General features: G+C 37.2%; 1 protein-coding gene across 1 annotated transcript; it reads right to left on the bottom strand.

Moving 5' to 3' along the window:
* Nucleotides 1–1,628: 1,628 nt before the first annotated feature.
* LOC112058495 (uncharacterized) lies at nucleotides 1,629–25,399 on the bottom strand. Its single transcript, XM_052883464.1, has 4 exons — nucleotides 25,209–25,399; nucleotides 7,242–7,388; nucleotides 3,366–3,498; nucleotides 1,629–2,340 (listed from the first exon to the last, which is right to left on the bottom strand). Exons 1-4 carry the CDS (start codon nucleotides 25,302–25,304, stop codon nucleotides 2,306–2,308), a joined length of 411 nt encoding a protein of 136 aa, XP_052739424.1. The 5' UTR covers nucleotides 25,305–25,399; the 3' UTR covers nucleotides 1,629–2,305.
* Between the last annotated feature and the right edge of the window lie 1,012 nt (nucleotides 25,400–26,411).

Genomic DNA, 26,411 nt, shown 5'->3' with positions numbered 1-26,411 from the left:
GCTACCGAGTCAATGACCTGAGGCCGCGTTTAGGTTCCCACTTAGATAGATACACTAGTATCTAGTCTGATTGATATAAAAGTGATAAATCATTGTTGTTTCTAGCTGAGTCAACTATCATAGCAGAGCGAAGTAGCAAGGCCACTGCCTCCATAGTATAGTGGTTAGGCTGCGGTCAAGCAGTCCAGCCTATGGTCAAGCCAATAACTATTTTTTTATTTTGGATTTTAGTAAACGCAGAGGCACTGCTAGAGTCAATTTACGATACTACGGTACATCTATGTCGGTAGGGTGGTGACTAGCCACGGCCGAAGCCTCCCACTGGCCAGACCTGGACCAATTAAAAAAACCTTAATCAGCTCAGCCGGGGATCGAACCCAGGCCCTCAGTCTTGTAATAACACAGCGCCACGGAGTTTGTGTGCTCAGTGAGATCAGTCCAGCCTAGCCACCTTCTCTAAATTCCGTAGAGAGTTAATAATGTTTCGACATTTTGTACCATGAGTTAAACTAATCCACTATTGCAAGGTTGTTTCGTGTAAGGATTTCGTGACGTCATCATCGAACTGAAGTATACCTGAAGTAAAAACAATATCAAGCCGAAATTGCTGAATAACGAAAAGTTGGTTGTTTTGTTGTTTTAAGCATAAATGGTACAAAAAACAGTTATGTTCATACATTCAATTAACTGACTTACGACAACAATTAGTCCTGTTAATCGAGTCTGTACAGTACTGAAAATAATCGACCCACTAACCCGCTTAGTCTCTCATTTGAGACAAGGCCTCTGCCCAGCGGTGGGCGGATGAATTACGCTGATGATAATGAATTGTTCGCACTAATCGCTTGCCAATAAGCGCGTCTGTGGAAGATAAACTACGGCGACTCGACAGTCGACACCGCCGTCCGAGCGTTCGGTCGAAACGAGACCGATCTCGATTGTGCGAACTGTTTAACCAATGTACCCGGACGTAAGAATTTTGGATACGGTAATATTATACATAAACTGATTCACATACGACTACTGATCATGATCATGAGATATAGGCTCGCATCCTGGATTGGTATTTATAATATTATAATGTCATGAAAAATTTTGAGGTTCAAAATTAGACTATGAAATATTGCCTTTTCCCTTCTTCAAATTCTATAAATTGTTAGTACATGCCCGGACTTAGGATGTTGATAGTATTACGCCCTAAGCCTTGAAAAGCATGTTACCGTATATTATTAAGATCTAATTGTGATCATACTATGACAGAATCAAACATCATTTTCCTAATGCAGCCAAATCGCATTGGAGCAACGTGGTAGGCCTAAGCTCGAAATATCTCTCTTTTTTACGGCCTTCGTGGCAGTAGTATGCGCGGAGGTCCTGAGTTCGATCCCCGGCTAGGTTGATTGAGGTTTTCTTAATTAGTCCGGGTCTGACTGATGGGAGGCTTCGGCCGTGGCTAGTTACCACCCTACCGGCAAAGACGTATCGCCAAGATTTAGCGTTCCAGTACGAATTAGATTAGATTGCATAATCACTTACCATGAGGTGAGATTGTAGTTAAGGGCTAATTTATAATATAAAATCTTTCTGACAAGAAAGTGTAGTGAAATAATAAGTAAAATACTTTTAGATTCTATTTAAAATCAATTTAATTAAAAGTAATGATCATATTTACATCAAAACCATGATAATATTAAATCTTACATTAAGTACCTATGTAAAAACATTTAGTTTTAAGTCAAGATTACACATAAAAACCTACTCGACATTTTCTTTGAATTGTAATACATAAATTATAAACAAAAAAATTAATAATCTAAGACAATTCATTTAAATTATTTTCTAATTCAAGTTTGATCTTCCAAACATTCTTTAACATACTCGTAACTTATAAAAATATCTAAGTAAGAATTATTAGAAAAGAACAATAACAAGGATTTCCTTTATTGCGCTAAGATCACGCTTCGCAAGATGCACGCATCAGTTTCCTAGTAGTAAGTAAGTATCTCTTATTACTTGTGTAATTTATTGCTATTGTTGTATTTATCAAATTCCAGCAAACTATTCGCAATTGCATGTGAGAAAGCTATGGAATACGAAAGTAGAACAAGCATTGGCTTGAATAGTAAACAGATTATCATAGAAAACATAGCATTTTAATTACTGAATAAATTTATTTCATAGTATTTTTATGTAAAAACAATAATCTAATACAACAGAATTGAAACAGAACATATCTTATTTGTAATAAAAAAAATATTTTTAATAATTAGAAAGTTATTACAGACTTTTAATGAAAGTTGGATGTCTATACGATACGAGTAAGTAGAACCACGCCATAACCTGAAATAGAAGGAAACACGTTTTTAAATTAATAAATATTCATTTTATAGTTTCAATGTATGAATATGCAAACGACATAATAATTGTTGCTAAGCTAAATCAATACCTCAGTAAATCAATAACAGCGTAAAAACCTACTAGGTATATGTATGATGTATTACTGGTAAATGGCCTCAATGAGTCACTAGTTTTAAGTTCTCAATCTGAGTGCGAGTGGTTTGTTGTTGGTAGTTTCTTTTGTATTTTCATATGTGCATATTTTACTTGATATCCTCAAGTCAAGTATCTAGGTAGCCTGAGGATATCAAGCGGGTTGCAGGGAGCCGCTGGATGCTGGCGGCTCGAGATCGTTGTGCTTGGAGATCCATGCAAGAGGCGTATGTCCAGCAGTGGACGTCTATCGGCTGATAAGGTATATTTTACTACTAAACATGAAACACAGCGAGACCACAATATCCATTAACAGGGGTAATATATTAACTTCTTATTTAAAGTAAGTCTCTTTTAACAATAAATCTGATCCTAATCTGAGAATTCAAAATCTGAAGTAAGTAGTCGTAGAGCTGAATCTGAAGTAAATTGTGTTGTTTATTATTTTACAAAATACATATTGAAATTAAGTTTAACACTGTGCACTGGCTATAAATTATTAGTTCTGAATCTTGAAGTACTTTGAATCTGAAGTAAGTATTGAAATGTATACACTTCATCTTAATTACGAAATAATTCACATTATGAGCGCTAGCGTATAGCGTCTAATCCAAACCCTTCTTTACTGACTCGTCTTGAATTCGGATCGGATTTCAAGTCAAAACTGACAAGTCACAACAAATTCAATCAGCCACATTTCACTAAGCAGCATAAATAGTGACGTTATCAAAGAAAAACTCATTGAATTTATAATGTATTTGTTTTGTTGAATCTTCTTATAAACATACACTATGAATCCATTTAAATTGATCATTATAATTAATTTATAGGTGCGACTGTTTAATTTATGCGATAAAAAAACAATACCTACATACCGCATCGGGTCGTTTCGTACATCGACGCGACAAGTCGTTGAACTGCGCTGTGCGAAATTGGCCGCCGGCCGCGGGCAGGCGCGTGCGGCGGGCGGCGCGACGGTGACTTCGCATCGCACCGCATCCATTGCTGCTGATGTACTGTATCTTTATCTGACTATACAATGTGTCCCAAAATTCAACAATAAGCCTGACCGAATACTGGATCGCATTACTACTAGAGCAAAAATTTAAAAATGGCTTATTTTTGAATTTTGGGACACAAATCATTAAAAAAAATTACTAATAACACAAACCAACTTACTAATACTTGTATTAGTAAGTTGGTTTGTGTTATTAGTAAATTTTTTAATGCTTAAATGAATCTAAAACTGACAACATAGATTTATTTCATTGTACTTTGAGTGAACTCACAAAGGCTGCCCAATGGGCTATTTGTTATAGTACCTAGGTAAAATAAGTTTTTTTTGATTTTTTATTGTTTTAGTTTTTTTTTGTTACTTGTAAATTGTGTATGGCTACACTAGCGAATTGGGGATGACCTGTAATGCTAGTGTAAGTTTGTAAATAAATAAATAAAATAAATAAATAAAAGTTTTGCACCGATTGAGCTGAAAAAATGTGTCAGATTTTTATTAATTTAAGTTATGGAGTTATCATTTTTTAATTAAACCATTTGCAACTCCAGAACTGCTCCATGATCTGAATTAAGATACAGAGATATTCTTTAGTTTAGTTTACACAAACTTATTTCGATTTTCTCACGAAAAACGAAATAAGTGGGTGAAAATGCGGGGCAGGGCTTGCATTGTTACGAATGATTTTGATTACAATTTCTCCCGATTGAAAACAATGATGAGATCTAAGTTTTTTAAGAAGATATAATTCTATGATTGATTTTAAATTGAAAAATAATTATGAAATTACCGCGAAAAATTAGAAAAATCTTTCTCATTATATTTATTCTCATAAACGTTAGTGATTGCGTTGTACGAGATTAGAAAGTGCAACTGTATTTTGTAACACACTTGTACACCAAAATAACTCAAAAAAAAAGCAGTAAAATCTTGTTAATTTATAACCGTTTTATACGGTATCGAACCTACTTACCTTAACGTTAAATAACTACAATCGAAGCCTATCGCCTCTATCTATCAACCAGCAATGTATGTTACGCGAGGGCATATTGGCGTATAAATCGGAGTGGAATCAATTTGTGCTATAGTTGGCCCGTCTCGGGCGCAAGGTCGCGCCGCCTACCTACGCACACAGACAGACATGCAAAAATGTAAAACATAAACATATTGTGTGCTTCATACACCCAGTGTGAGCAATATAGGCCTACATTGCTCAATATATTAACGCCTAAGCTATCTAATTGGTCCAGTAGTTAGTTAGGTTTTGGTTGGTGATCCTAAATTCGAATCGGTCGGTCTCTGAAATATTAAGTTTTCTTTTTTCCAACACATTCTCAGTAGCAGATTAGAGTCGATAAATTGGTGGCTTTGTTGTAATTAACAAATTATCATAAACGGTTTTCCAAATGTTAGTATCGTCCTCTTGTGTTTATAAAAAAAAACACTTTATTAACTGAAACTAAGCTTATTTTATTATATCTATAATTCTCACCACGACAATCACTCCCTTTTACTATGGATCACTTTCGCGACTCGCGAGGACCTGCAAAGGGTCTATAGGCGACTAATGTTGTCAGGGGCTTAGTCTTATTACTAGTCCAGACCGGCGGGCATATACCAGGTCCGTAGCTGGACCAGCTGGACATTTTTGATGCGGTGCGTCCGATACGTACGATGTGAATCTGTGGACGCCTACTTGGTTTTATGAAACCACGATGCAAATGAAACTAGGGGCGCCGTCACTGGCTAAAGCCCTGGCTACAGGACCGGCTTTAATGCAACATGTGACATGCGATGAAAAATATATCGCATGTCGCTGAGGCGATGGAAAAAAGTTTCACTTTAAAACGATCTTTTTTCTAGCCTGTATAGTTAGCCAAAGAACGAGTCGTATATACGTACATACACTAGAGAAACAAAACAACAAAAAATAAAAACAAAACATGACAACATGTTTGTTCTACGAAATGTTTTGTTTGTCAAAAATTCAGTAATTTTTTGTTTGTTTGATTTGAATTTTAAGTTTTCCTCGTGAATCACCTGTACCTTAGTCACGGATTCGCCGCACAAGTCTTTGTCAGGTAGCTTCTAAAACCAATGTTCCCAGAATTCGCTAAAATTCACAACATTATCATCAACTACATATATATTCAACTAAAAATAAAATATAAATAAGATAATATTATACTTGGACAATTGGCAAGGGCCCATGAAACCTGCTAATAATATTTTTTTTTTATTATGTTATTAAACATGGACAATTGAAAATATGGGCCCTTGAATTATGGACTTTGGTGGACCCCATAGTTGGCTACTGGACTCACCCATATTTATGTAAGTATCTACATTTAGTAGCAGTAGGGACACGGCTAGGGAACCGTGTATAAGAGAAAAGTAGACGCACAACCAAAGGATATGTACTCCAAGGAGAAGTGAATCTACATACATGAAAACATTGGAGATAGCATTGAATATTTCCGCAAAAACAAAAAAAATAGACAAAAATGTTTTACTGTTGTTACCCCGAATTGAACTCAGGATTAGTATTATTTATACAGTCCAAATGGCTACGTACAACTTAGATGAAATTAAAGTACGCCTACTGTCTGTATTTACCTACTGTCTGTAGTACCTATTTCCGCAATGTCATGTCCAAAAGTCTTTGTACTGAAGATTTCGTCCCTTTGTGCAGAACGTTTTGTACAAGTTCTAGAGACATCGACTACATAGGCAGGCGCGTACCTACCGCCGTATAAGCCGTATCAATGATAAGGGGCCAAGACTATATATATAAGGGGCCCCATAAGTGTAAAAGTCAAAAATTTATAAAATTTAATCCACAATCTCTCTTAATCTCTTAAAGGTGAAGCTGGTGTGACGTAAAAATAGCCACTGAGTACACTCTCCAAAATCAATACATATAAATATAAAATTTCGATTTCGAGAAAGAGGTGAATCGCCGAATCCAGCTCGACTGGGCAGCGTTCAGAAAACTCCGCGACATCTTTTCGTCCGGAATTCCTCAGTGCTTGAAGACGAAAGTCTTCGAACAGTGCGTGTGGCCAGTGATGACCTACGGATCCGAGACTTGGTCGCTGACTATGGGCCTTATTAGAAGGCTCAAAGTCACTCAGCGGGTGATGCAGCGAACTAGGCTTGGAGTTTCTCTGCGTGATCGAATCAGGAATGAGGAGATCCGCAGTCGAACCGAAGTCACTGACATAGCTCAGCGAGTTGCGAAGCTGAAGTGGCAATGGGCAGGCCACATAGTTCGAAGAGCCGATAGACGTTGGGTTGGCGACCCCGCACCGGAAAGCGCAGTGTTGATCGATCCCCCACTAGGTGAATCTAGGATATCAAGCGGGTTGCAGGGAGCCGCTGGATGCTGGCGGCTTGAGACCGTAGTGCTTGGTCCATGCAAGAGGCCTGTGTCCAGTGCAGTGGACCTATCGGCTGATAAGGTAAATAAAATTTCAGTGTCTGTCTGTGATTTCAAAATGTCTTTTAATTATTTACACGATACCAAAACACAAACAAGTTTATTTATGTATATCTGTCTGTTTGTCTGGGTTTATCTTTGGAACGGCGGAGCGGGTTTCTTTGGAAGTTAGAGGTAGTTATTATTACTTTTTATCCCGGAAAAATTTTGCCTCACGATTTGAGAATAACTAAATTTCACGTGGACGAAGTCGCGGGCGTTCGCTAGTACTTAATATATCTGATCGGAGGCTGATCTTACCTGGCCAGGACAACGCCTCCAGACGATCTGCGTCCGATGCAAGGTCGGAGTTGAACGCACCGAGCGACGCCCGCGCGCGTCGAAACCGGCGGCCTTCGACCAGCTGCCGCCCTTCCACATACACGGCATACATGGCTGTCTATAAAGCTTTAAAACAGTAAGTAGTTATAGTTAACACTTTAAACTACAGCTATACGCACGAAAGAAATAGAAAGAGCGTTAATGAAATCATTCAACCGTGTGGTTGTCGGCAATTATGCTAACCACTCACCAACCGATTAGCTCACATGCCTACAGCGCTAACGGCTTGACGTCCGATAAAACTGATCGTATGTTGGTCGCAATGTGCATTACATCATGCAGATCGCGGCTAACACACGATCAGTTTTTTTTATTATTTACAAGTTAGCCCTTGATTACAATCTTACTGATGGTAAGTGATGATGTAATCTAAGATGGATGCGGGCTAACTTGTTAGGAAGAGAATGAAAATTCACACCCCTTTCGCTTTGTACACGACGTCGTACCGTTAAATCGCTTGGCGGTATGTCTTTACTGGTAGGGTGGTAACTAGCCTCAGCCGAAGCATCCCAACAGCCAGACCTGGACCAATTCAGAAAACCTCAATCGGCCCAGCCGGGGATCCAACCCAGGACCTGAGTCTTGTAAATCCACCGCGCATACCACTGCGCCATGGAGGCCGTCTTATGCTAGACACTCACCATCCGTTAAGCTCACATGCCTGCAGCGCTAACGGCTTGACAGCCGATAAAACTGACTATCAGTGTTGGTCACGATGTGCATGACAAGCTGATCGTGGCTAACACACTTACCTATATTGTCGCATCTTATGAAATTCCTTTAGATTACTCTACGTACGCCTGATCGACTATTGCAGATGAATCGGCGGCCTTTATTCAGGTAACTCTAAAGTCTTCCATACAGTGGCATGGACTTCATACTGTATGCATTAAAGTACTGCATACCCTAAGAGTTGTTGTCTTAATGCTTATTAAATAATGATTTTTCCAGTTTGCTTAATTCTCTTACTAGTGCATACCCTGATCGACAACCATAAGCATGCCACTGCTTCCATGTAACCGTCATATATGGGTGCCGAGAGTATTTACATAGGCGTAAATAGCGAGAAAGCCGAGTGGGCCGTGCCTACCCTAGAATGGTCTAGTGCCCACCCTAGTATTCTGGGTTACCGATTTAAAATTCTATGATCGACGCCAAAATACAAAATATACTAAGAAAAATCAATATAATCAGTAGAGCGGTTTCAGAGGCCAGCGACCATAAACATAATAAACGAATTTTCGATATAGAGTGTCGACTCTCCTTAGCGGCATGTCAGGGGCCGGGCCCACCCTAGGAAATAATCCTAGATACGCCAATGAGTATTTAAGTTTAAAACAGTAGTATTCGTAGATAACATATGAAATCTGAGATTAAATTTAAACGACAACGTAGATACGAAATAAACAAAAATAAAAATTACAAAAATTTTATTTCATGTGGTCGAAATCGCGGGCGTCCGATCAAGTAGTTTACTAATTTTGATAATTTACATTTATCGACTTGGTGAACTCATTATAATATTATTACACAAACATGATAGGAATAACCTTGATGTCCACGTGTCACACGTTTGAATACAAAATTGATTGTTATGCAAAATGTTTATAAACATTACATCGAATAATCATTAGGGCACGGACCCTATCAACTGAGTAGTCGAGCCATGAATAACATCCCCTTGTCTATATTTTGACATCTATGGCTTCACGATTCAGATGATAACGCGTTTACTAGTCAGTCTAACTAGTGGTAGGCCATAAATGTAAAATAGATAGATAGGGAGGGCCTGACGATGGTCTGACGATGACGACGACTCGACAAAATTTAAAATTTAAAACGTTACAATCGATTCATGCTTTTCTTAATTCTAGGCCAAGTTTCTTACAAATTTTGATTCACTTGCCGTTTATGCTAGCCACAAACGGTCAATTATTCTCACGTTTCTGTAGACTGATCGTGTGTTGGTCACTGCGTACATGATTTGTATAGTATGCCGCGTGGGTACTGCCGTTTGCTTTTCAGAAACGTGAGAGTAATTGACCGTCAATGGCGACCTTTACGAGTCTCATAATTTTCCTTTGCTTACCTACTTGTTTGATTTTTCTTGAAAGGCTTGTGTTTACTATTTGTTATCTAATCTGTGGGGTACTATGCGGTAAATCTCCTAGGAATAAAGCCATTTTTTCGTTTTAACCTCAAAATTAAAAGTTAAAAATCAAATTTTAATTATGTAGTCCTATTTTTAGTAACATTTATATTTTTTCATCTTTTCCGTAAAAAAAAAGTGGTGTCACGACCATTCCAACAATTCGTTTAACTGTAGATGTATCTAGGACAGACAGTTAAACGATTTTTTTTAAAAATGTTGGTACACACTGTAACAATTACATTCTAAAAAGAATTCAACAATAAGGTTTCAATAAACAACCTTCTTTAGGCAATATATTAAACAAGCCCCAATAGATAAACCATAAAAATGCTAATATAAAGACAATTACTGTTAAGTATTCACTTGCTTGCCAACTACGGCTATTATCTATGTTATAATTTCACCATAAAGTCAAATAATGGTTAACCATGGGGCAATGAATCTTGATCATTCATTTGGACAATTACTATTAAATTTTATAGATAATAGTCCTCAATTATTCGCTACATAAACGGGCTAGAACAATTCGAAACAATTTAATTTAATAGTAACAGTCATCCACCAATCCCGGCAACTCGCATTTGAGCAGTGTTGTGGGTCTTAGCTCCATATCCCTACTCCTTCCTACTTCCTACTTTCTACTTCCTATAAGGAAGGGAGACCTGGCCCTGTAACGAACCGTTAAAATAAGTTGATAGTTATAAAAAAAAACTATAGCAGTGCATTGCTTTACTGGGACTGGGACATTGCTTTGTTGCAAATATACCTCTAGTCGATTGGTCAGAGCGCCGCGCAATAATTGTTGATATTACTGTTTTACATGACGACAATCTGGTTAAAGTAGAAAAGGAAAAAGTATCAAAATACTTGGACTTTGCTCACGAGATTACCGCCATGTGTAATGTTGAGTCAACTATTATTGTTCCGATAGTCTTTTCAGTCTTATAGGGAAAAGATTCGACACCTTAAGAACCTTTCGCTTCACTACTGTATCAAGGGCAGAAGGTAGTGATACTTGAGACAGCGCATATCATGAGGAGGTTCCTCACTCTGGAGCTCTTACCACCGGTTGGACACTCGAATGTCGCCCATCACAGAGGGGAGGTTTTTTTTTCATAAAGTTATATAGTGTTTTGTATTGAACATTTTTAATAATAAAAAAATGAGGAGGGGCAAAAATTATATATTATTTTAATTGAATAAAAGTAAGTTGTCTATCTATAGATTTACAAGTTAATACCATCTCTTATTACGCTTATAAACTAATTAATTATTGTAAGAAATATTCCTTAACACTCCTCAAATTCTCCTGATTGAGCAACAATGGCATTTAAATCGCATCAATAGATTATAAATAAATGAAAAAGTGAGAGTCACCCTCCAATACAATATGACTATACTATCCACTCATTCACACTATTACTCGTTAATATGAGTAATATTCTATAACATTCCTCAAATTATTCCCATAGCAACACAGGCTAGATCAATTCGAAACGAGACAAATAACGTCTGAAAACCTTAGCTACCCTTAGCCCACGGGAATGATTGGGCAACATCAACATCTAAATCGCATCAATAGATTTTAAATAAATGAAAAAGTAAGAGTCATCCTCCAATACAATATGACTAAACTATCCACTCATTCACACTATTACTCGTTAATATGAGTAATGTTCTATAACATTCCTCAATTATTCCCATAGCAACACAGGCTAGATCAATTCGAAACGAGACAAATAACGTCTGGAAACTTGACCTTAGCTCACGCAAGGAGTTGGGGAAGGTCGGCAGACAGAGGGCGGCTCCCTCCGTAGGGTGACGGCTGAGGACAGGGGAATTTTATATTATAACCTCGAAACGCCCTTAAAAACAAGTTGCCGTATCTGTGGAGCCGGCCATTTTGTCGCTGCTCGCTAACCGAGGTCATTACACGATATTGCGTACGTTGATTTCGCACTACACTTTTTAAACTTTTCTTCTAATTAAAACTTATTACAATTCTATTTTTAAATTAATTATGTAGATTGCCGGTGTCTATTTTTTATGATATTTGAAACTAACGAGATAAACGAGACCTTATTAAGGTGTTGGATACTATGGTTTAATAAGTAATTTCTAACTAAAACAAGGTATTTGGAAACTACAACTACAAGCAGGTAGGTAAATTAATTAAAACCGGTAATTTACATTCACACATTGTGATTATGTATTGTCATTTTCAGGCGTAGAACTAGAGCCTGGGATAGATAAACATAGATCATTATGTGAACGATTGAGGACTAATGAGGTTAGGGTCTAGATGACCCTATAATTTTTGATTTTTTATAGAAACCTACACCTTCTGAAGGTAGGTATGTAGGTATATAGGTAGAGTCTACAATGGGGATGATGACTAGGTTTGAATATATTGATTTTTATGATACATTCGGGTAAATAGGGTCAATGTTAACTAATTTATACATAAAAAGCAAAGATTGTCTGGATATTTGCGAAATAAATGAGATTATAAAATTTCAAAATCTATTAAAAATCTTTTATCGTAATTAGATAAAAATTCATACAGTTTTAGATTCCTTACATTAAATGTGACATTTTTTAATATTTGAACTATAAACATAAACGCACAAATAACAAAGATATTAGTAATTTTGTTTGAACGCACATACAAATCTCACGATCATTACGTTACCTACGACGTCATTAGTTCGTGCCATTTTGTATGGGGGGTTTTTCGTAAATACACTTTCCTTTTACAAAATTGCTTTACTATTAGCATACTCTTAATTTAAATACAATTTAAAAAACTGTCATCATCCCTATTCTATTTTTAAATTAATTATGTAGATTGCAGGTGTCTATTTTTTATGGAATTTGAAACTAACGAGACATTGTTAAGGTGTTAGATACTATGATTTAATAAGTGATTTCTAAAACAAGGTATTTGGAGACTACAAGCAAGTAGGTAAATTAATTAAAATCGGTCATTTATATTCACACATTGTGAGTATGTATTGTCATTTTCAGGCGTAGAACTAGAGCCTGGGATATATAAAGATAGCTTATTTTAGTAAAGGATTGATGACTAATGAGGTTAGGGTCTAGATGACCCTATAATTTTTGATTTTTTATAGAAACCTGCACCTTCTGAAGGTAGATATGTAGGTATATAGGTAAAGTCTACAATTGGCTATCTTACTTACCTGTGGCTGTTTTTTCGTTAGTTACTCTATCATGAGTGTTTACCGTTTGTGTTTACGTACTAGTTATAAATAGTTAATATAAACATAAAATTATTATTTATGTTTTAACAGTTATCTAATTTTGTGGGCGTAGTTACAGACGCGATTTCAACAGTGTTTCATTAAATTTAATTTTTAAGTATACAATATTTTGACACTCACCTGAATGTAAGTGATCATACAAGGTTAAAACAAGCTTATCTTGTATTTAAAGAATATTAGCCATGTTTATTATACTATTTTTGACTAGTATTCCGTTCCAATACAATTAAGAAAAAGCCGCTGTTGGAGTGACTACGAAAATAGTACCGATTGAACGATAGGTAACGATCCTTATCAACGAAATAATTGGTCCTAATTATAAAAATTCCTAATTGGTCCTTGAATCTAAAGATCGCCTGTCTACCTGTCTAGACAGAAATTATGTTTTTTTTTACATTGGAATCGGATTTAAATATTTAAGTAGCCAAGTACCCACTAGATGATGAACATCACGTTTTTGTAATTACAAAGAGTTAATTATAATAATATTATAAAGGCTTGATTTTTGGTTTATTACCATTTAACTAAAAAAACAAGTTGACCAATTTTAAAAATTCTTTCACCAATAGAAAGCTACATCCTTACCGAGTAACATGTGCTATATTTTATCCCTGTATTCACACCGAAACTGGAACTATGCTGGTTAAACCGTCGGCTAATAATATTATAATTACTTAATGTGAAAGTAATCAAGATACTCGCATGTTTAGTATGTCTACTTGCGAGGTCCTTAGCTTGTAATCAAGCTACTCACATGATTACTATGTCTTCTTGCGAGGTGCTTAGCTAGTAATCAAGCTACTCAAATGATTAGTATGTCTACTTGCGAGTTGCTTAGCTTGTAATCAAGCTACTCAAATGATTAGTATGTCTACTTGCGAGGTGCTTAGCTTGTAATCAAGCTACTCAAATGATTAGTATGTCTACTTGCGAGGTGCTTAGTTTGTAATCAAGCTACTCCCATGATTAGTATGTCTACTTGCGAGTTGCTTAGCTTGTAATCAAGCTACTCAAATGATTAGTATGTCTACTTGCGAGGTGCTTAGCTTGTAATCAAGCTACTCACATGATTAGTATGTCTGTTTCCGAGGTGCTTAGCTTGTAATCAAGCTACTCACATGATTAATTTGTCTACTTGCGAGGTGCTTAGCTATTACGAGAATGCCTTGGCTGCACACATCGCTATAAAGCTCGAAGAATTCGCCTTGCCGCGATGTGGGCAACCTAATATTTCGAAATACTTAAAAAAATCAAAATTCATTTATTTCAAGTAGGGCTAACTTTACAAACACTTTTTAACGTCAGATGACTATTTGTAAAGACTTTACCACCGGTTCGAAAGACAGGTTCTGCTGAGAAGACCCGGCAAGAAACTTGACAGTTACTCTTTTAAAATATCATACAGTATTATAATTTACAATTGATAACAATATTACAATTTCGCATACAATTACTTTTTATGTGAAGGTGGAAGCTGATCCAATGGCCTCCAAGTACCTTTATCATTAAAAAATTCAATGGTCCATAACAGTTTAGGAAATCATGTTATGTTATTTTTGACGGCCTCCGTGGCACAGTGGTATGCGCGGAGGATTTACTTGACGAAGGTCCTGGGTTCGATCCCCGGCTGGGCCGATTGAGGTTTTCTTAATTGGTCCAGGTCTGGTTGGTGGGAGGCCTCGGCCGTGGCTAGTTACTACCTTACCGACAAAGACGTACCGAAAGCGATTTAGCGTTCCAGTACGATGTCGTGTAGAAACCGAAAGGGGTGTGGATTTTCATCCTTCTCCTAACAAGTTAGCCCGCTTCCATCTTAGATTGCATTATCCTTACCATCAGGTGAGATTGTAGTCAACTTGTAAAGAATAAAAAAAGTTTTATAGTAGAGTTGCCAATCCTACGAAAGATTTTTTTTTTTTGGAGACGACATGCAGATGTATAACTAAATTATGTTGTAGGTAAGTACTACTAATCCTTTACAAAAGGTACCATCCAACCATCTAACAAAAATTTCACTTTTTACTTAACTATAACAATAAAAATTATTATTAAAAATACAGTATACGGACCAACTACAGTCATAATAACAGATACATATTTTAGAAAGACGTTTCACGCATGACAACACTAGAAATCTACCGTGCCGAGCGATCGTCAGAATTGTACGCCGTAATGCTTTTTATTTTATTCGCTTTGTGTATTCACGTGTTTATTACATTTTAATTAATTAATTAATTAAAAAAACAATTCGAATACAAAAAGGAATTCCAGACGGTCTTGATTTTTATTTGAAGTACTTGTACATAGAGCTGTAATAGCCCAGTAGATATTACCTCTGCCTCCGATTCCGGAGGGTGTGGGTTCGAATCCGGTCCGGGGCATGCACCTCCAACTTTTCAGTTGTGTGCATTTTAAGAACCTTTTTTACCGACTTCAAAAAAAGGAGGATGCATCGTACCGGAGCGCTAAATCATTTGGAATACGTCTTTGCCAGTAGGGTGTTAGCAAACTAAGGCCGATGCTACCTGACCTTGGACCTGAGTCAATTAAGAAATTATAAAATCCTAAACTGACTCGACCTGGGAATCTAACTTAAAACCTCTCTGTTGATATACAGCACTACCAACTGTACCAGATCGTCAAATTGCAATGAAATAACCCTCCGATTTCCACCACGAATATTGGAGGCATCAAGACTGATCACTCATCATCATCATCATATCAACCGATGGATATCGACTGCAGGATAGGCCTTTTGTAGGGACTTTTAAACATCACGATCCAGAGCCTGGATGGATGCACCAGCAAATCCCTGCGACTCGCTTGATGTCACCCGTCCACCTGGTCGACCAACACTGCGTTTTCTAGTACGCCATTCCAGCACTTTGGGACCCCAAAGACTGCCTTTCAAGTGACGTTTAGCCTCATCTGTCTTCTAGTCTTAGACCTAGGACTTTTGGCTTCCCTCGGGGCGATCCCGAAAGTTATAAAAAACGCACGTATTTTTTTATAACCATGAAAAAATACGTGCGTTCGCGACACGTGTATCGTCCTACACGAAAAAGTCGTTTGCAATGACCTTCATTAAAAAAGTAAGGCTTAAACATTTTTAACAAGTCGCCAAACAAATTGCAAAGTCATTAAAAATATAAAAAACTATACATAAAACAATCCAAGTCCGTCTGTTTTGTCAGAGTTTCATGAAAAGACAAACTTTATTACAATAGTGTCAAAGTTTAAATCAGTTTGGCTTGCAGTTTTCAATTATAAAGCTGACAACTCCAATAGCTCAACAAGCCTCAATAGCTCAACGGTAAGAGCGATTGAACTCATCACCAAGGGGTGGTGGTTCAATCCTCACCCCGTTGGTGTATCCACTCCTAGCACAGTCTTTCCCGACTAGTTGGAGGTTTTTTAATTTAAAAAACTAGAATTTTTTTTAAATTAAGCTGCAAATATTGGGTTTTAAAATTTTACAAATTATACCTAATATAGATAGATCGATAGCATAACGTAGTTAAGAGATAAGATAAATATTCATCATGTATAAATAACCATGTATTTAACCATGGTTAAATTATATTCAAGAAAAAAAATATGTATAAATTTTTTTGTGCAGAAATAAATTCAAAAGCTCCTTTTGAATAAAATGTGGTGTGTTGCCAATGCCATGGATGGTTCGTACATTTTTAAGTGATTTATTTCTTGGCCGACTTCGACTCTACAATGTATGTAACCAGTATGTACCTATGTATCATGTATGTACCTATGTTTGTATTTTTAAAATTTCCGATCCAATCTGGAAGTTAAGGTTTTTCATGGATTTTATGGAAGTTTATAGGTGTACCTATAAGTGGAAGGCGGTTATTTAACCTCAGAACTTTTTTTTTAAAATACCTTAAATAAACCTTGGCTGATTTTGTTGTTGGATCTTCTTGGACCAAGGCGAGTTTGCAACCCTCGTAACTTTAAGTTTCGACTTTGATTACCATGACATATGGCTTGACGTTTTTAAAGTGCTTGTAAACTAAGCCTAATTGAATTAAATGAATTTTGAATTTTATTACTTCACAAGTATGATGTAACAAAGAGACAGATAAAAGGATTTTATCACGCGTCATTAATTTTTTGGCTATCAGTGCGATAACAACCATACAATCTGATAGTAACACGATGCACGGAAACAGCGAAATTTTTCATTTGATTGTAATATTTATCACCCAATTTTCTTTCTCACAACAAAATTGATATGAAGTAAAATTGGTTACAAGATTAAACTAAACGTAAATTATGAGGTAAAATGACAAACATTGCAAAAAATCTCATGCTTCTCGCTCAAATCTATGCTAATATTATAAAGCTGAAGAGCTTGTTTGTTTGTTTGTTTTATTTTAGTCCGATTTGAAAAATCTTTCAGTGTTATAGGTTATATTTTACCCCTGTCTTCCTACGGGAACGGGAACCACGCAGGTGAAACCGCTTGGCGCCTACTATTATTTTCTATTAGTAGAATCGAAACCCCGGCCCTGGATACAGAAGGAAGACTCATAACTCACTGCGCCAACTCAATGACATTATGGTACAGCCATAAATGATATTCTAAAAGACTTCAAATAAGGCTGCTTGACAAAATATCATTTAATTCTAACCGTTGGCGCGACCACGACCACAGCCAGTGGTCGTAGCGACCAAACTACGTATAGTTTGAATTGAGAATATACTCTACTATGTAGGTACATTTGAATATCTATCTGATATATATATGTATATTTAATATTTTGTTATCTAAGTTTAATGTGTCATTTACGTTCCCTTTATGTGTACACCCGTCATTTTCTTTTTTTTGATTGGTTGTCTGGAAGACATCACTTATTAGCGATAAGGCCGCCAATCGTACAATAGTTTTCAAGTTAATTTCTCTCGTTATTTATTATTTTTGGTGTACAATTTATATTTCACTTATTCATTATACTCACATCAGTGACGTATACCTTTGCGACCACGGCCAACCGGTCTTAGGTCTAGTTCGGACTACTTAGCATTTTAGTCGAGTAGCGCAAAATTTAGTCTGAACACCAAAACTTTAGTCGAGTAGGTTAATACTTCACTAAATTTTTGGTTTGGTTTGGACACGTTTAGCAGCTTAATTTTACGTTACTCTACCAAAATGCTAAAGTAGTCCGAACTAGGCTTAAGTCGTGGCGGCATAATGTGCGGGGTCCCTTAAATGACACCAACACCGCCAAAGTTTGAAACAATAGATGACAACAGGAAATAACTTACGAGGAAAATTAATGCGAACTCGATTATATCTTTGAGGCACACACGTAGCTGGTGCCTCCATAGACTTGAATGATAGAAGTGGCGGTTAAGGGTAGCGGCCAAAGGGGGGGGGGGGGAGGATCAGCTGCTCAGGTGTCTTATTAACCACTAGGTAGGGTTCTATAAGTTCTCTTGGTTTTGTGGTTACCTTAGATCTGCGGACATTGTTCAAAAAACAAAGGGCTTCAACAGGCTTACTTTCAACAAAAGGCTGATTCTAGTTGAGTTCATTAATTATCGGTCTAGCCATTTCATCTGAAATCTGAAGGCTGATCTAGAAAAAGTTTACACAAAATCCGAAATACGATTTCGATGGGGTTTTGGGACCATGGCGATACTATTAGGATTCGTTGTAAACAATTTTGACCCTAAAAGCGTGTTATTATACATTTTTAATCATTTCATTGTTGACACTGTGTCGACGAACTAACAATTATTACTGTTTATTTTAAGAAAACGCCCACAAACGTTACACTTATATGAATTCCAATAAAACTAGGGTTGTTAAAAGAGTATTTTTCGTCAATAAAATGTAAAAGTACAATTTTTTAATGACTTTAAACGTAGCTCCAGATTATTTGTCAAGACATGAACATGAGTGCAAAGACTAGTTTAAAAAAATAATTAGTTAAGTTCAGAAGTTCCGGTCACCATATGACTCTATTATTCTTCATGGTACCATATCTTTGCATTATCACCGAAGATAAGCAAATATACCCAATTTGTGTAGATACAGTAAGTAAAATATCAGAAAGAAGCTTTTATTTTTATTTTTTAAGCTATTGCATAGCTTCTATCGGCTTCGACCGAATCTAGAAATTTCGTAACGAAAATAAACCTAACACACAAGCCGTGCGACACATTACGACGATATCATATCGACTCAACTGGACAAGTGGTGTGAAACTAAAGGGCAAAACTTATTAAACCAGAATACAATTCCAGCTCAAAGTAAAGACATTTTTTTTTATTTATTTATTAAGAAAAAAAATACTGCATATATAAAATAAATAAAAAAAATTATAATTGCATAACTTGATAAAATTTGCTATGCAATAGATTTACCGCGGCAGTCCCCGATTGCCAAACGCATTTTTTTATTCTATACCAGCCTATAATAAGAAATTCAGTTTTGAACTGAAAACGTTAATTTATACTTTATGCACCTCGATATAGGTTTCTTTAAATTTTTTGAAGTATAAGTAGTAGTAACGTGGGTTATTTGGTCCTTTGGATATTTTTTTGTTGTGTGATTATTTAAATTTTAACATTTTAATACTTTATTAGAGAAGTGGCAACCCTAAATGTAACCCAGCGGACGATAACGTATGACAAGCGAGCTAGCGACAGTCAAAACAAAGGGGCAACAAGCGATGAAAACTTTATTTGTCTCGCGTTACCTACATTTGACCGCTGCTGGCACCTTGATTAAAACAAGTCGTCAGTATAGCACTTCATACGTGCGTTAAAGCATTGCATACCCAAAAAAGCAAAAAAGTTTCTCATATTTTACTTAACCACCATTGTTTGCTATTTTATTTCGTGAAGACAGTGATAAAGAAGTACAGTGTAAGAATTTGTTTTTTTTTATTCTTTATAAGTTAGCCCTTGACTACAATCTCACCTGATGGTAACTGCAATCTAAGATGGAAGCGGGCTAACTTGTTAGGAGGAGGATGAAAATCCGCACTCCTTTCGGTTTCTACACAGCATCGTATTTTGATTATATCCAGAGGCGTAGCGTGCTTTTGAGGCGCCCTGTACCAAAATTAGTTGGGGGCCCAAATGTAGGGTAAAGATGTCTCACAAAAGAAACAAAAATGCTAGCTTTTGGGCGAACGTTTTGCCAGGGAAAAAAGAGATTGTGGATTAGAAAGAAAAAACGTTATTACCTACATTTTACTAATTTTTGCTTTCACCATTTTACACGTAAAGGGCCCCGTATCATTGATACGCCCGATACGGGGGTGGCTACGCTGATTATATCGTAATTTGATTATTTTACAATAGTTCAAGTATAGCTGAAAATTAATTAATTTTCAGTATGAAAAATAATACTTTATTAAATAAATTAGATTTTTTTTATATAATTAATTTTAAGAGCATAAAATTAAAATTAAAATTTGATAGAGCCTATCTGCTACTTGGTTATCAAATTTTAATATCTACTACTCCCTTAGTTAAGAAAAGGTACAATATTTTTTTTATTAGGCCATTTCCAATTGTACCGTGTAGATCGTAAAAGTGCAACTTAACGTCCCTAATTAATTTTTAATTAATGCAATTAAGTACAAAACCACCTGGAATATAAATAAAACAATATCCCACACCAACACGTGGAACAGGCAGGGCTCAATAACATTTGAATGACAAAATTAACTTCAACGGAATTAAACCTACATAAAAACATTAATTTAAAAGTAAATACATTTTTTCACATTTAAACAGATGCCAAAATTATACAGCATACACGTCCATTTGATAATGGAAATCATTAATAACGAAAATAAATGGTCAAGAGTGTCGGTAACAAGTATAATGAAGGATTCCGTACAGTGTTTGACCTTTGTGTTCAAATGACAATGACAAAACTTGTAAATAAGATAGGCACATATCAGAAGGTGATGAAACCGAACCGGTCGCGGTCCTAAGTTAATGATTTTCTACTATTAGATATATGTTACTTGCTTACAAAATCACCGTAAAAAGTGATCTAAATTTAGCTTCTCTACTGACATACACATGCACAATTTTGTGTTTACATGAATTATGCATTAAATAAATAGATACATTATATATTTATGTAGGTATATATAGTTTTGACACTTCTTGAACCCAACTCGACATTGTAGACAATATTTAGGTGTTATTTGTTTAAATAACTTTCATTGTTTACTATGAGACTAAATGAAATTAAGACAATTAGCCACTTTTGTCCGTCTCAGTTTCGACGCGCTAATCACATGTCTAATAATAGTATATAATCTTTGCCCTAGGTTCTGTACACGCGGGAATATGCTGTTACATATATAAATATATATATAAATCACGGCTAACCCGAGGTAAAGACAACAATTTTTGTTTGCCAACGGGGCCCTAAAAATTACAATTATGTAAATTGTACAAAGCCTAACTGGAAATCAGTGGTCATCGAACTCCATGCTGTACATAAGTATAAAGCTGTTTAGGATATGTATGTACGAGTATGTATCTTATCAGTTTGATTTGCCAAAAAACCTTTGCACGTGGAAGTCACTTCCTTGCGAAAAGTATCGGCGTCTAGGTCAAAGAGACTACTTATTTGAGTATTTATGTTTATATATTATGTAAAATACCGAATTGTATACATAAATAAACAAAATCTATACATATCTTTACTAATATTATAAGGCTGAAGAGTTTGTTTTAGTTGAACGCGCTAATCTCAGGCACTTCTGGTCCGTTTTGAAATATTCTTTCAGTGTTAGATAGCCCATTTATCGAGGAAGGCTAAAGGCTATACATTATCCTATCCTTATATTCCTTCGGGAACGGGAACCACGCGGGTGAAAACGCGCGGCGTCAGCTAGTTTATTAACACAGCTAAAACTCACACGATACGTCAGAGTATGCCCGACTAGTTGACGGGGACAAAACCGATCTGTCGTTACTGCAAAGCGATTTCACCACATTCCCAGAAGTATTTTGAAGTCAAAAAATTCTCAGTACTCATTATATTCTTACCGTGGACCGCAAGGTCGGTGTTTAAGGTCGATATTAGAAATCTTAATGCAAAAACCCATTCACTTAGTGACTCAACATAGTATTGGGTGAACTGAAGAACAATGTGGTGCCTAACTTTGTGTCTATTAATTTCAAGCAATTTTATCCATGATCCTTGCATGTCCATCAGATTATTTAGCGATAGGTAAAATCTAGTCTAGATATTCGTAAATCTAAGTTATCAGTGTATTAGGAGACTTTCTGAAACTTGAAGTCGAGGTGTAAACAAAAATTTACGCTTTTAGCTTTAGTAAACGTGATTAGATCTACGCTTTGTCCTCTATTGCCACTGTTCATGATGGAAATCAGTGAGATGTGCATGTGAGATAAGCAGATCATTATCACAAACAGCTCTCGAAAACTTATTTTGAGAGAGAAGCCACCCACCCCAACCAACTTGTGGTTGAGGTTTGCAACTACACCCCCGATTCCAACGCTGATTGTAGATCTAGACGCCCAAAAACTTCCTTTACGATTCTGACGGTGACATCACGAACGACAATGCTTCCCAGGCAACACAAACACAAACTTCGCCTTCGCCGGCGAAGACGAGGTTCCCGATATAGCACGTCACCCAGACGCGAGCTTCAGCCTCGAAGCAGTGGTCCGAGTCTCAGAGGAGACGCCCTTACAGAGTTGTTCCGCCCATCTACTCTGCTTCTGCCTTCAAGCCCCATCAGGCGATGCTTCTGCGCTCCATTAAGGAGCCTACGGCACTTACACAATCAGAAAAAAAAGAGACGAGCCACATGTCAGAGTGTACTTATTAGAAGAAGAGTCCATAAGCTTGTTAAGCTGTTGTCCAAATAAAATTTAGAAAGAACTTAACAAAATATAAGAAGCAGTTAATAGAAACAAGAAATAAGGAATACAAAGTAAAATGAAATGAAAGAAAAGATATATTTCACCAATTCTCAGACCAAATTGCTAATGCATTGAGGGCAAAGAGAGTAAAAAGAGTAAAACCTTAAACTGAACCAAATGACGGTATTGGTCAGTTAAGAAACACAAATAACACAGTCACGGCGAAGGCATCCAAAAAACAAAAGATAAGGGCATGGCAACCGTTCTGCTTCACAAAATAGATCAATGTGACACAGACAAAAGTCGAACAATGACTCGTTTTGTCTGAGACAATATACATTTAGCAATTTAGATGTTTGCTCAGTGTTTTCATTACAATTTTGTACATTTTGCCGGTAGTTAAGACTATCTGTTTTTATTTTTTTCATTAGGAAAGACATCTTGGCAAAATTATTATCTTTTAAATAGAGCATCTAATACAATACCTCTTTAAAGTTTTTCGATCTTGAATGTTTTTCATTTATCAGTGATAACAATTTGCGTAACCATTTTTTGATAATCTAAGTAGGTACTATTGTGATAATCTGAATATAAATTACCCATTTGACCGAATTAAATCGATAAGAGTAAAAGGATTATTCAAAATGTTAGAATGGAAGAAAATAGACTTTAAAATAATACCAAACGCCTGTTGATGTTATTTGATTTAAGACATCATGTTAATCCATCGATATATTTTAATACCCGATAAAGTGTTGTAAGTTTCACTGTATCTGTCTGTCCGGGGCATTGTATGTTGTAAGATAAACCTACATAATTAAAGTTCTCCAAAAAACCATTTCTAATAACTTGTATTTGAAACTATTTTAGCGTGTGTTTGATTAATTATTTTTGGTAGTTAGTCAAAATTTTCAAAAGAAATCATGTTTTATTTTATTAAAATTGTCTCTAATGTGTTTAACTTGAAAGCATTGATGCAATCTATTGGAGCACGCTTTCCTAGAAGATTAACTTATTCACTCTTGCCTTGAAGGTGCCAAATTACACATTACACGAATCAGACGCCGGCAGAGCATTCCACACTTTTGCTGTGCGAATTATAAATGGATGCTTTTAAATCGAATCCTCCTCAAAACTCCATAAAAATGTATATCTTTGGAAGCTCTATCACCATCTAACAAAAAAAAAACAAACGAGATAGCAAAAGAAAACAATTTACAAAAAAACTGGAAACAAGATACTGACAATCGTCCTTTTAATGTCTGCTGTGATCTTGATGAGAGACAAAGCATTTAAATAGTCTTTTTGAGATTTTCAACATCACTCTAATAAAGCAATTTTATAAAGCAACATAATATTAATCCTACGACAAGCCAACCCTATTGGAATGTTATCTATAACAATCTGAACATTACAGACTAATGAGTGATCTGAAAGCAATTGGATTAGTCATCAAGAAACAAAAAGTTAGCAAAGAGTGTAAGAGAGAACCCAAGGGTCCAAGGACTTGTGACATTAAAATTTTAAGTTACAACAAATATTTATACTAATGAACAATATGATTATAGTAAATAGGTACCTAGGTACATCACATTGTCATCGGATTAGTCATTAACTTTCCACATCCTTTGTGAAAGAATGAAATTGTGCAATATAGAAAGTAAAAACATTATGGCCGACAATATTACAAGAAGTGAATTGAACACTTGAATATTTTGGCAGAAGCAGACATAAAATGGAGAAAATCAAAAAAAGAGTTCATCATCATTTTGTTATGAAAAAACCGAGGTAACATTTCTGTCAGAGTTTCACTTTAATTTGAAATCTTACACGAAGCACTCTCAGCGATCACTTCGACAATTAGATGCATTCCAGTGACTCATCCAACCGAGACTTGTACTTTTATTGGCTGTTTGCATTCGAAGACTTGGCAGTTTTATTTTCACGCGAATCAAAGCAAATTTGCCTTTACCAGAAGGACATAAAGCACGTGCTAATTAAAATAGACACTTATCGCTGCGAACTTCTTGTAAGCTACATTGCGATATCTCCCGGCAAAGAAATTACCGAATATCTGCGCGTCGGCCGTGACGCTCCTGCGAAATTCGGCCGCCGACAAAAAAATGCCATTATGATACTAACCATTTTACATTCGTTTTTATTAATAGACTCGTTCTTGAACCTTCTCCTGACATGTCGGCGGACTCACATCGCCCGGCCACTGCGTCACTGACGACTGTCGTCTAGACGCAAATACCTCAAGCACCTCGGGTTTCACTTCTAAAGGACCTTCGGGCGGCGGCGACGCAGCACGCGCACGCGGGCTCGTGGGATTCGTACAGGAAAACGGCGCCGGCGGCCGCTCGCCGACGAAAAATACGAAAACCAGTTTGATCCGCCTTTGTTCAGTCTTTCGGCAGGAGTTCGATGACCAATGCGGTTCGCGTAGGCCTCGGTGCGAAGTCTCAGCGCGAGGGTGCAGCAAGGGAGGGGGCGCGCGGCGGTCATCAACCGGCGTGACTCATGCGCCTCTTTGTCTCCTCGCCCACGGGCACGGCTTACCTTCGCCCGGCGCCACGCGCTCGCCGCGCCGCCACGTGCAGACCCGACGAAAACCGCCGACACGGTAAGTGTACTCCAACAAGCGCCTGGAACCATTATCACCAGAGCACCTGATGAAGTACAATGGGCGTGCGGCGGCTGGTACTCTCTCTGCTGGGATCCGGGGGCGACGACGCGAGCGGCGGCACCGCGCGCTACTTCAGGTACCTGACTCGTGAGAACAGCCCCGGTTCCGGAGTAGCGCGCGGCGACACCGCCCGCTCCTATTTATAGCGCGGCGCGGACCGGAGAGGCGTGCGACTCCGGCGGAGCGCGAGACCCGACTGCACCTCGGAGCCGGCGACGCGACCCCCGCGCGCCGCCAGACGTCAGCTGACCGCTGCACCGGCCCTGACATTGGCGCGCCCGCCGCCGCCCGCCCGCGCCCCCCGCCCGCCCGAGGTCGCCGACCCCGCCCGCGGAAGCCTCCTCGCGAATCTGGCGCCCGCTCCCCCCGCCCCGCGCGCCGCCGCGACGCCCTCGGCGCCTCGCGTCGCCTCACCAGCTGAGGACCGAGTGTGACTGAGTCCTGCGCTCCTCGGCTCCTCGCCTGCTCCCGCAGCGCCGCGGAATAACTTACACTTATCCGCAACTAAACGTTAGCGTTACTATGTTTTGCGAATCTTAATATAAATACCAAACCAGTTTATCATCTATGGTCATTAGTATAACCAATATTAAAATCAACCTTGCAATAGGTAATTAGTGCAAGAAAAAATTAATCATCTTTCTGCTTAATTGTATCTGAAAAGAAACTTATCTACCCTTAAAAGAAACTTATCGTGTGTAATACAGAATGACTGCCATCTCAGTATTTAAAATTAGTTAGCTACTCATTCGACGAATCTTCCATACTGGTAGGTTACTATGGAAGCAGTAATTGGAGACGCCATAATCATAAAGACTGATATCACGACACAACATACTGAACTTTGATTTCGATCATTACTTTGTTAGCTTAAACCTCTATTGTAACTTCTTTTTTACAATTAAAAACAATAAAAATAAAAAAAGATTCTGACGATTCAGTCCGTTAAAAAGAAGCCGAATGGTGGTTCTTTTAACCAACTGCAATAAAAAAAAATTTCATAAACAGTACGAATTAATTATTCATACGGATAAAATGTTTGACAATTATTTATATTTATATATTTTTTTTAAATT

This window comes from Bicyclus anynana, chromosome 9 (assembly GCF_947172395.1).
Source record: "Bicyclus anynana chromosome 9, ilBicAnyn1.1, whole genome shotgun sequence".
Taxonomy (NCBI): domain Eukaryota; kingdom Metazoa; phylum Arthropoda; class Insecta; order Lepidoptera; family Nymphalidae; genus Bicyclus; species Bicyclus anynana.
The sequence above is the reverse complement of the archived record's forward strand: the minus strand, read 5'-3'. Positions and strand labels throughout refer to the sequence as shown.

Coding starts and splice junctions, on each gene's coding strand:
- LOC112058495 (XM_052883464.1), bottom strand. CDS start 25,304: ATGGTTCCAGGCGCTTGTTGGAGTACACTTACCGTGTCGGCGGTTTTC. Junction 7,389..25,208: donor GCGCGTGGCGCCGGGCGAAG/GTAAGCCGTGCC, acceptor ACTGTTTTAAAG/CTTTATAGACAGCCATGTAT. Junction 3,499..7,241: donor GGAGGCGTTGTCCTGGCCAG/GTAAGATCAGCC, acceptor ACAGTACATCAG/CAGCAATGGATGCGGTGCGA.